The 12,070-nt window shown below is 47.7% G+C and overlaps 1 protein-coding gene across 1 annotated transcript in view; it reads right to left on the bottom strand.

Annotated features, from left to right (window-relative positions):
• The window catches only part of LOC112116106 (protein FAM168A), a 74,642-nt gene that overhangs the window by 15,654 nt on the left and 46,918 nt on the right, over positions 1-12,070 (bottom strand). The window contains exon 4 of the mRNA XM_029912936.1: positions 2,147-2,289. Coding sequence (XP_029768796.1) covers positions 2,147-2,289 — 143 coding nt within the window. The remainder of the gene's footprint in view (positions 1-2,146; positions 2,290-12,070) is intronic.

Below are 12,070 nucleotides of genomic sequence, written 5' to 3'. Positions count from 1 at the left end.
CTACAACTCCCTAACACTTTAAGGGCTGATTTTCAGTATTTTAAATCCCGTGGAGCTGATTCGGATCTCATTTATCCCTGTGTAAACCTGGAGTAACTCCATTAACCACCAGAGTAAAACAGGTTGAAGTGATATCAGAATCAGGCCTTATCTTGTTCTGGTTCATCTTGTTGGCTTTAACTAGCTGCTATGGGGACAGGGCTAGGATGCAGTGACTGTGCTTCTACTATGCACATTTGCTGAGCATACAATATGAAAGGTTGACATTTAGCACAGGTGTGCTGATGGGTTTGCACAGCATCTAGCTGTCCCTGAGGTCCTGCCCCCTACTTACCATTACATCTCTTCCGGGGGCAGAGTGGGGTGGTCAGGGCTTCCCTCATCCAGGAAGTGGGGGCTTCTTTTACAGCTTTCCTGGGCATTCAGAGAGGCCATAATTCTCCAGCCCTCTGTACTTAAAGGCCAGAAAGGTCTTTGAGGAAAGGGGCTTAGACACAATGGTGACAGGCACCTTTGACAGAGAGGAGTCCCATGACAGCTGGTCAGAAAAATTCCAACACTATTTTTTTGTTGGAATTTGCCAGTTGGTTGAAATGGAAATGTTCTGAGGAGACTGTGTGATTTCGACGAAGCCCCCCCAGAAAGCAGGCAGGGCAGTTTTCAAAATCTGCCTGGTTTCTTGCCAGCTGGTCCCCCTGGCTCCTTCAATGCACACCGGGTGGACTGCCTCTAAGTCAGAGATCAGAGGGCTTCTAGGGTCCCCAAGTCCCTTCCGTGGAAAAATTCAAAATTCGGGATTTTCATTGTGAATTGGAACAAACCCAAATTTTGAAAAAGTGAAATCCTCCATGGAACAGAATACTTTTCTCTGCCCAGCTTTGAGACAACCAAGAACCAACAGCCCCTGTCCTGCTGCCAACTGCTGTGATTCTGAGTAGGATCAAGTGTTGCTCAACAGTGCTCAAAAACTACAGCAATAAGAAGCAGTGAAGGAATTGTTGGACCTCAGCAATCTTACACAAAGGGTTATGGGGGTGCACCACATGCTTCATTATGGGGCACTACAAGGGTTATGGTGTGTCAGTAACACAACAGATGGCAGCAGGAGTTAGAACATTTTGCAGTCCACACTGGTCTGCTGAGAGGAGGGCATGCCACATCTTCGCGCCCTGAAATCCCTTTTAGGAGCACAGAGGCAGCAGTGTTGTCTGGCCCCCCCAGAAGAATCTGCACAAGGATGGGGGAAGCAGCCACCCATTGCACTGACAAATGAGGAGAGCCACAGAGGAAACACACAGCCCAAGACAAAAAGAGGAGTAAAGCCACAGCTCCCTGGGGCACGTCTAACACTGACGCAGGGTGTGCCAGGGACTGCCGAGAAAGGCCGGTGACTGAACCAGGGACAAAGGTTTCTGGGGAAAAGAGGGGAGATTCCTTGAAAGTGAATCGTCAAGAGTTGATTTGTTGCTGCTCCTTGTGCACCAGCCTGTTGGGTTTGGTTCTTAGAGCCCATTCAAACCAAAGCCTGCTGGATGCATGCAGCATTAGTGAACACCTTTAACACTAACAAAAAGCCGCACAGGGCCAATGACCACAGGTGGTAAAGATCTCATCCAAAAGACAGCATCCTCCGGCAGCATAATGCTTCTTAGAATTAGAGTGGCTTGGTTCAGTACTGACTCAGAGCAGAGAGCACCACAGAGCAGTTCAATCCAATTCACTGACATGACAAGCTACACAAGTGTAAAAGACAACCCCAGCAGATATCATTCAGAGGTAGGTCCACCCTGCTAGGCAGCACCACCAGCATCACTTATAGATTCATAGACTCATAGACTTTAAGGTCAGAAGGGACCATTATGATCATCTAGTCTGACCTCCTGCACAACGCAGGCCACAGAATCTCACCCACTTCCTCCAACACCTACAGAAGGCTTTTCGTGGAGGTCTCCCACCCACATGCTGACCAGGTCCAAGCTTATAGGCTGTGGTTTGAAGTTTGCACAGATGGTATAGATACAAGATAGAAATAGGTGAATTAACATAGTCTGAAACATAGTATCTACACCAGTAATATGTTCTCAGTTACTTGGATGATACACAAGCTTTTACTGCTATTTTTTTCTGTAGTTTGCTAGACACGTACCTGGGCATACAGGTTCTGCTGCGGATAGGCACTTCTGATGGGGTACATAGCAGTTTGGTAAGGATTTGGAGATGGAGAATAGGGAGGTGGTGCATTGTTACTCTGGGTAGGTGGGACCTTGTATGGAGTCCCAGCGGTGTACCCTGTTAAAAGCAAAAACAGCTTGCATTAGTGCCATGATTTAAGCTTACGGGAGACAGCTGCTGAGCAGGCTGACATGGCGCATTAGCAATTTAACCCATGCTGAGAACACCATTTTCACTCAATGTTTAGAGTGCCATAAAAGATACACAGCCACTAGTGGTCCTAGGGATGCAGAAGCCACTCATTACGAGTCTAGAGCAAACCACTGGCTCAGCATGAAGGACAATTTCCATATCAACAAAGAATTAGGGGGGCTCTGAGTGGTGGAACACAGTGTGATCTGCAGCTGTGTGAGCTAGACGAGGCCACACTAAACCTAATTGCTCTTTGGGGTAGGGATGCTGTCTAACATGTCCAGCGTCCAGCACAATGGGGCCCTGATCCTGACTGGAGCTTCAGGGTATTACAGTTACTAAATAATTATAATAGGTTCCATCTCCCAATGCCATTCCTTTGGGGCACTTGGCCTGGAGAGACTGCACCAACGGTCAGGACAGCTGAGGTAAAACTCCTCACTCTGAGTCACTTTGGGGAGCAACATAGCGATGCTGGTTCCTGGCTGGAGACCGACAGATCTACTGACTGCCCAGCCACTGCTTTGGGATCACATCAGCTGGAGGTCAGCCTCTTCCCGCTGACTGCAGGGAACAATACCGTTTCTGGGACCCTGGTGGAGGAAGGCACGTGGGCTGCATTAAAGGCATGTCTCCCTATTATTATTAAATGTTTCTGTTCCAGAAGCCTCAACCCAGTCAGGGCCACCATTGTGCCTGGCACTGTACAAACACAATAAATGACAGCGCTGGCCCAAAGGGTGTACAAGTCTAAAGGGGATGTTACACTGTTGACTATACACTGCTGTCCCATTAGGGGAGACATGGCTAGTGTCAGACTTTGATTTTTTAACCACCATGTCATTTTTATTAACTTGTTTGAGTCTGGCTATGATGCCATATAAGGATTTCTGAACGGTTCTGGAATGTGAACCCATTATGGGTCCTTAGAACAATAGGTTTCAGAACACGGGGACAGATTCCCCAAATCCGGGGCATGGAGGTGTACAGTACACCCCACTGTATAGCAGCTTAAGTCCTTGTGGGGTTTTTCTTTCCTTGGCTGGGGGAAGGTGATGCAGATAATAGTCTGAAAAATGCGGCTCTAACATATCCACAACTGTCCAAACAGTTAAGTTTTCATGTCTTCAGAAGCATTCATGTGGTGTCATCCCTGGGAAATGCCAGTACTCACAGGGTTAAAAAACCAGGCATGACTTGAGGGGATTGCGTCAGAACTCAAAATGTCCTTCAAGACAATATATATATTTCAAGTAATTTTCTCCCCAATCTGGGAGCTTTTGTCCTCTCCCATTGTCTGCTGGATGGTTAAATCAATAATATAATTGTTGGGGATTCTAGATTGCACGAGACTATTTTAAGTGTTTATGCCACCAAGTAGTGACTGGAAAGCTTGTGATAACACTGCTGGAGAGGAAGGGCTGAATCTTTCTTGTCCTTCCCTAGTGCTGAACCTTTCAATGTGAACAATTAAGATGTCTGAAAGCTGTTGTGAACCCACTGCTCTAACCATTCATCTTCATTAAGATTTAGAAGCTCAAGGTGAACCCAGGCTGTGGCTTAGGGTGACCAGACAGCAAATGTGAAAAATCGGGACAGGGGGTGAGGGGTAATAGGAGCCGATTTAAGAAAAAGACCCAAAAATCGGGACTGTCCCTATAAAATCGGGACATCTGATCACCCTACTGTGGCTACATAGCAGTGTTTAAACCTAGCAGTATTGACGGGGATCTTATTCTGACAAGCATGCTAATCAAACCATGCTACGGACTGTTCCCACTAGGTAACGTACTCTAATCTAGGTTCATAATATGTTACTCAGAGAACAATATCCTGTTCAACACTATATGTTAGAGCTGGACTACGCAAACATAAGTGGGTTCGTACACTTCCAACGGTAACCTGACTACTAATGCTCACACATCATAACAAAAAAGGCAAGCAAAGCTTTGCAGAAGCAGGGGAAGGCAAATAGGAGGGTGCAGCACAATGTCCTCTGTGGACGATATTATATGAACCCAAATAACTGGTTACACATTAAAGTGATGAGCCGCCTTTTAATGCCTAAAATCATCAGATTGGGCCGGAAGTTTCCATTGATGGTTTCCCAATCTGTCAAGTGGGCATATTGCTCCTAACCTCACAGGGCAATTGAGCAATGCGTACGATGGACCCAATCTATTAAGGTCCTGAACATCTCCCAAGAGATGCAAAGCCCTCAGCTCCCACTGACTTCAAGATCAGGCCCTATGTTTGCAACGCACTTGGAGATCTCGGCATGAAGAGTGCTACAGAAGTGCAAGAGTATTACTGCTCTTCCTGATGAACCCTGAAGCCAGAAATATGCACAATGCCAACATGAATAGTGTGCTGATTTCACTTCATGGATTGAGCTGTGTGGGGTTTTTTTAAAGGCATTTTATAATATAATAAAATGGGTGCTGTTGCTTTCATAATTCAAATGCAGGAATAAAACACTTAGAAATCAAATGCAAATTGGAGGCCACAACTATTGTCACCTATCAACACAGCATGTGAAGTGTGCAACAATAAGCAAGAAGGGCCCAAGGCCTCTTGCACTGGTCTGTGTCTACACTGCAATTACAAACCCGCGGCTGGCCCGTGCCGGCTGACTTGGGCTTGCGGGTCTCTTTCATTGCACTTCTGGGCTTGGACTGCAGTCTGAGAACTGGGACCCTCACACCTCACAGGGTCCTGGAGTCTGGGCTCCAGCCCGAGCCCAGACCTCTACGCTGCAATGAAACAGTCCCGCAGCCTGAGCCCTGCAAGCCTAAGTCAGCTGGCCCGGGCCAGCTGTGGGTTTGTAATGGCAGAGTAGACATACCCACTGAAGTCAAAGGCAAAGCTCTTACTGACTTCAATGCCAGGAGGAGCCAGCTCTCAATGACAGCTGGCTTGCTGATGAGTCTGTATGCAGTTCTGTCTGCTCTATGCAGCTGACGCACTGTTATAATTAGCATCTATCCATTGCATAACTTATTTTTATGTTTCTAGCTGCACAGATTTGGCAGGACAAGACTGTACACTGAATAATTTGTTTTCCTTATCTTGCAACTGAAGCACTGTTGAACCCCATCAGTGTCACAATTGCCTTATTCTCCCCTTTAAGTCTGCAATTAACAGAAGCCCATTTTAAACAAAGACCTGAAATGTAAGCAGCTGCACCTGACAAATATGGAAAAGTGCTGACTTCCAGCTATGCTGAAGCTGCTGATTCCCCCACATATGACAGATCATAATAGGGGATTTGAGGGCTTGTTTATGGTGACTAAACGGGTAGTGTATCTACAAAGGTCACCATATTTTACAGGGCATTTCTCAGATACCTTTTGTACCAGCCCTGCTCCCTGCCGTCCATTTGCACTATTGACAAAAGCAGTAAGCCTGCTCTGTTGCTGTTAAGAAACACAGCCATTTGCTCCTTGTGAGCGGCTGGAGTCCAGAAAAGGGAACCTGACCCCTCCGCTTACAGAGGGAAATCCTGTCTTACGTAGCAAGCCAGAATAACGAGGCTTGGCACAGGGCTGTCTTGTGGAAGTATGGGATGGAAACGTCTCTCCTTGTGCAGCCGGGGGTCTCTGGAGCCGCTCCACGAACAGGATGGCATCCTCAAGGCTGCCATGGCAATTTAACACTGTTGCCCATCATGCTATCAGGTGTCAATGGCTAACTGATCTGTGTAGTTGTGCATGCTCTGACCTAGCACCCTCCACCCCCGGGGAACAGTGAGCCCACATGGAGCTAGGTTCCACCTGGGTACATAGTGTGTAGACTCCCCTGCATGGGGTGCTGCAATCCTGTCCCCTGACCCTGAACTGCATTGCTCCCACAGCTGGCAGGGCCCTTCAGAGAGAGCGAGCCAGGAACATTACTCCAATAGTGCTGCAATCACTGAGGGATGAAAGACACTTCTTAAAAGAAGCATCATCTCTTGTATGTGCAGACAAACACTGGATCCAGAGGAGCTGTTAGGAAAAACAGAGTAAAATCTCCACAGGGAGGTTTATTGGGTCTGCCCTGCTTCAGAAGGAAGCTTCTCTGTCATGGACAGATGAAAACAGGGTTGGGCTCAATTTTACTAGAACCCCATGAGAACAGCACCTACTCTGCATCTCCCCTCCTCCCTCAAAGCAGTTTTTACACCTCTGGGGATTCCCCAACCCAGCCAGGTAAGTCAGCTTTCTGCCTGCTTTGTCCCACCAGAATGACAAAGCAGGAAAAATGGGGCCATATCTGTATTCTAGGACACAAGTGGCCCATGTGTGTCTGGCATGCTGTGTTTGACTGAGTTCAACAGTGTGTCTTGTGGTTACCTCCATCTTTCAGACAGAGGCGTGGCCCACAAAGACTCATCCCAGCATGCAATGCACCATCATTTAAGCAAAGGCTATTTGGCTCACCTGGAACATTACATGCAGAGACTGGCAGATTTTTTCTTAAATGCCTAGCTCCTGGAATCACATGACAATCTCAGCTTTCCTTTTTAAAAAAAGTCAGTTTCCATCCCTTGTGGTTGCAGAGAAAAGCTGAGCACCTTAAAGGCTCAGACACCAGAAGGGAAATAAAAAAGTCCCACCCATTCTTTTAAAAATCATCCTGGTTTTGGGGGCTCCGACTCGCATTTTTAAATGTTCGAAGTTGGCCATACTGAAGACTGGAAATTTGTCAGATGGAGAGAAATGACACTTGCCTAAGAAAAACATTCTCAACCAACACTGGAAGCATGGATTCCAATGCCTGATTTTCTCTCTTCAAAGAAGTATGCTGAGAGTTCCGTCATTTCAGTTGAAAGGCTAGACTCTACCCCCGCCTCCTCTCAAACTTCACTTTGATAGCAGTGCCCCTGCTGAGCACAAGATCCTGCCCACCCCCCTCACTTGCCATACCAATTCTTCTGTAAAAATGCTCTTTGCCTTATAGTGCATAACAGCAGTAAAAAAGTAAACAAAGTTCTGAGATATATAGAGAACAGCCAGGACAGAGGAAATTATTGGATTCCTGTAAAAAAGGGTGTAAGGGTACCTGAATTCTATGTTGATTTTCTCCCTTTAGAGTTAAAGGGTTACACAGACACTTAAAATGAAGGTCATGTGTGTGAAGTTTTGACTGAATCATTTGTACTTAATGGTAAATTAGTGGGGGAATTCTAGAAAGCCTTACAGCTGTGCTTTAAGTTCTTTTTTAAGGCAGACTAATAAGTCTCTATGCGCTCTAGCCTTTCACCTCAGTACAAACCTGACTTAAGTCACAAATGAGTTTGAGAGTCTTAATATCGTCCATGGAAATGTGTTCATCTCACAAAACCACCACAAAGGTCTGCATCACATTTAGTCTATGCTGAGGTGTAGCTAAGGACTAGAATAAAGAGGAGTGCTTGCAGGTCAGAATGGTAGACAGAACTGTGCAGGGGACTCGAAAAATCAGATGAGCAAGGAGGTACTGCAGATGAGGACTGAAGTGCAGCGGAAGAGGTGAATGTGAAAAGACTGCCCCAGTGCTTGCATGCAGTGTCTGACTCTCACTGGAATGCCTCATTTTTGTGAACATTAGAAATCATATTTATAAAGCCTGTGCAACATCAAAAATAGATAATCTAACACAGAAGACTGATGAGCTGCAGCACAGTTTGAAAACAGCAGAGTGGAAAAGTGGAGCCTCTTAAAAAGTGATTACACATCAAAAAATTCTGACAGAGTGAAAATGTAATCTGTCGATGTTCACAACAGCAGTTAAAGGACAAGATTTCAGTTCCATTAATATTCCATCTTATCCTCACAACCCTAAAACAGCTTGTAGATAATAGCACACTTTATGGGACTAGCAAACAGCCTCTAAATGCTTTCTGATCCCTGTAATTTGGAACAAACATGTTAATAAATGGCAGAATAGCCATGATCTTTTCTCTGACCTACAGAAATGTGCGTATGTGGGAGTAAAACCTTCTTAAAGCTAAGATGGAAGCATGGAAAGGGAATGCACAGGTATGATTTGTAAATGACAGAGTAATCCTCATCCATTCTTTCCCTGCTAATGTGCCAAAGCTCTGGCTTGGAGGGACCATTTCTAGGGATGAAGGGGGAGCTTCAAGCTATGCCTACACTTAAAATGCTACAGCAGTACACCTGCAGCACTGCAGCTGTGCCGCTGGAGCATTTCAGTGTAGACACATACTACAGTGATGGGAGGGGTTCTCCCGTCAGCACAGTTAATCCACCTCCCCCAGAGGTGGTAGCTAGGGGCTTGTCTACAATTGAAATGCTACAGTGGCATAGTTGCACCCCTTCCACGTAGATACTACCTATGCCGAAGGGAGAATCCTCTTGTGGGCAGAGGTAATCCACTTCCCTGAGAGGCGGTAGGTCGACTGAAGGATTCTTGCATTGAGCTAGTGCCGTCTACACCAGGGGTTAGGTTGGCTTAACAACACTATTCAGGGGTGTGGATTTTTCACACCCTGGGTCAACCTAAGCTTTTAATGTAGACTAGGCCTAGATCGACGGAAGAATTCTTCCATTGACCTGGCACCGTCTACACTGGGTGTTGGGTTGGTTTAACTAGGTCTCTCGGGTGTGGATTTTGCACAGCCTGGAGAGAAGGAGCCATGCCCATGTAACTTTTCAGTGTAGACCAGCCCTCAGTCAGCAGGGCCCATTCAGTTCTCAGCCCTGGTCTACACTACAAACGTATGTCCGTATAATCACCCCCCTGAGTGACGTAGTTATACTGATCTAAACCCCCATGTAGAGAGCGCTATGTGAATGGGAGAGCTTCCCTTGTTCACATAGCTACCACCTTTCAAGGAGGTGGAGTACCACTACCAGCACGAGAAGCTCTCTCGTCTTCACTAAGTGCTACAGCGGTGCAGCTGTGCCACTGCAGTGCTGTGAGTGTAGACAGGCCCTCAGTCTCTGCTGAGACCATCAATAAAACTGCTAATTGTGACACTCTGAGGTCAGGTCTACACTACAGACCTGCATTGGTATAACTACATTGCTCAGGCAGACGACTCGTGCCTGCTGATACTGCGGGGGGCACAATGTAAATGGGGGGCACAGGTCTGCCCCACCTCCCTGGGCCAGGGCAGCCAAACCTGCTGGCTCCTGGGGGGCTGGTGCCACAGAAGTGGGGAGCTCATGCCTCTGGGCTGGGCCTGGCCGCAGGGGACTCACAGCACCACAATGTCTCCGGAGATCCCGCGCCCTCACGGACACCTCAGCAGGAGGAGGAGCATGGGCAATGCCCTGAACTCGGGCTGAGCAGAGGCCAGGGAACTTGCTCCTGGCACCTTCTCCAGCGACCCCCGCATCCTGAGCCTGGCCTGGGGCTGCCGCACTCTCCCCACCAGAGTTACCTGCGGGCGGAGGGCTCTGTCCTTCTCCTGCTGCACCTCCTCCTCCGGCATGTTTTCGGCTCGTTCGGCCCCTGTCCCTGGCAGATGGGCCTGGGCAGGGAGTGGAGTGGGCAGGATGGAGCCTCTTCTCATACGAGCTGAGAGTGGCCGCTCAGGGTCACTGCCTCTGTGTCTGCGAGAGCCTGGCTGGGGAGGTGGCGGTGGCCTGCCCCCTCCACTCCCCACCCAGGCCCAACTGCGGGGCACAGGGGCAGCGTGAGCCGGAACCACTCTGGCTCACTTGGTCCCACTTTCTGGCAGCCAGGCCCAGGTTGGGAGCGGAGGGGGCAGGCCACCGCCACCTCCTCAGCCAGCTGCTGTACTGCACAGAGGCAGCAACCCAAAGCGGCCACCCTAGGGTTGTCAACTTGATAATATTTTAAAAACGGGCACTCAAGCAGGAGTGCCGGAACCTCCGCTCCCCTGCCTCTTCCACCGAAGGCCCACCACCTCCACACTCCTCTTCCCCCCTCCCCACTGTCACTCACTGCTTTTCCCCTCCCTCTTCTCCTGCCCAGATCAGGAGGGATTTGCCTGCAGAGTGAGGGCTGGGAGCTGCAGCCGCCCGATGCAGGTAGGAGGTGGCCCCGGCTGAATAGGTAATGACCCAGCACCTCCCTGCCTCCCTTGCCCACAGTAACTGAACTTTGGGTGTCCAGTCAGTAGATTTGACCGGACATTGCCAGGTCCCCTTTTTAACTGGACTTTCCAGTCGAAAACGGGCACCTGGCCACCTTAGGCCATCCTCACCCAGTATGAGAAGTGGCTCCATCCCGCCCCCTCCATCCCCTGGCCGGGCCCGGCTGCCAGGGACAGGGGCTGAGCAAGCCGGAAACATGTCGGGTGGGAGGTGCAGCAGGAGGAGGAGAGCTCGGCACTCGCAGAAATCTGGGGATGCACATGACCCCATGTCTCCCCACACACGCGTCGCCTCTGCGCTCATGTGTGAAAAATCCACATCCCTGAGTGACGTAGTTGTACCGACCTAATCCCCAGTGTAGACAACTCTACGTCGATGGGTGAGCTTCTCCCGTCCACATAGCTGCTGCCTCTTATGGAGGTGGATTAAGAGGACAGCTCTCTCCTGTCGGCGTAGAGCATCTTCATTAAAGAGCTACAGCAGCGCAGTGTAGATTTTAAGTGTAGACGTGACCTGAGTAAGTTTCCCAGATGTGAAGAAGAACTCTGTGTAAGCTAGAAAGCTTGTCTCTCTCATCAACAGAAGCTCTCCAATAAAAGATATACCCTCACCCACGTCTCTCTAATATCCTGGGACCGACATGGCTACAACGCTGCTTATACTACACTAATTGTGGAGTGTCACTTACCCACTAGGAAGTGGACTGAAACAACCCATTCATTTCACACAGACAATCTAACAGCCTAAAGGAAGAACCTCCTGTGTTTCCATAGCAAATGCCCTCCAGCTTAAAAGTGCCAAGAGCCAGCAGTGCTGGCTTTTAAAATAAAGTGGGCCACTTTCCATCTAGCTAATGTTTTAGTTCTGCATCTAGCATCGCAATTAAGAATCATAGACATTGACCCATCAAATGCTGCCAGGTCATGGTTAGCCTAGCAATGGGAACTAAACTAAAAGTGGGGAAGTGAGATTGAAAAAAGCTTTAAAGTGATATTACTAAATGTGTAATCATTTAAAAGCCCTATTAAAGCAACGACCTTTCCATTCACCTCCACATTTACCATATCAGTGGAAGGGGCAGGAACTGCTATTTTAAAGGCTGGTAGAATTCTTTATGTACATAGCAAATCCATTTACAAACTTTTTACTCAACAACACCATTCTCCTCCACAATAGCGTTCTCACTGCTTTTGGCCTAGATTCTTTTATTCAGTTTAACAAAGACCTACTAGATTGTGATTAGTTGGCATCAGATCTCATTCCTGATTAAATTTATATGTGGATTTAGAGGAAGTGGAAATGCTAAGTGTTGCATGTTTTTACTGCTATGATCTGTAATCACTCAAACCTGCCAGAGTTTCAGGATTCCTGATAATTTAGCTGTTACTTCAAAATAAAAAATAGATGACACAGTACTCTAGACAGATGTAATCTAAATCTGGTGTATTTATTAATTGGAAAAAATTAAAGCAGAACAATTTGTACTGGTTTGTGGATTAAAATCTTCTTTAATCAAGTTTTAATGACGCAAGATGTGTGCGAGTTTTAGAAACAGTGTTTAGAACAGTGTTAATTTTAAAGCCTAATTGTGATCATTTTACCAGGGGCAGCAAGTGAAGGTCCCCCTTGGGGGAGGCTAGCCCCCTGCCCCGCCT

This window comes from Terrapene carolina, unplaced genomic scaffold, assembly GCF_002925995.2.
Source record: "Terrapene carolina triunguis isolate 2854851 unplaced genomic scaffold, T_m_triunguis-2.0 Scaffold386, whole genome shotgun sequence".
Lineage (NCBI taxonomy): Eukaryota > Metazoa > Chordata > Testudines > Emydidae > Terrapene > Terrapene triunguis.
The sequence above is the reverse complement of the archived record's forward strand: the minus strand, read 5'-3'. Positions and strand labels throughout refer to the sequence as shown.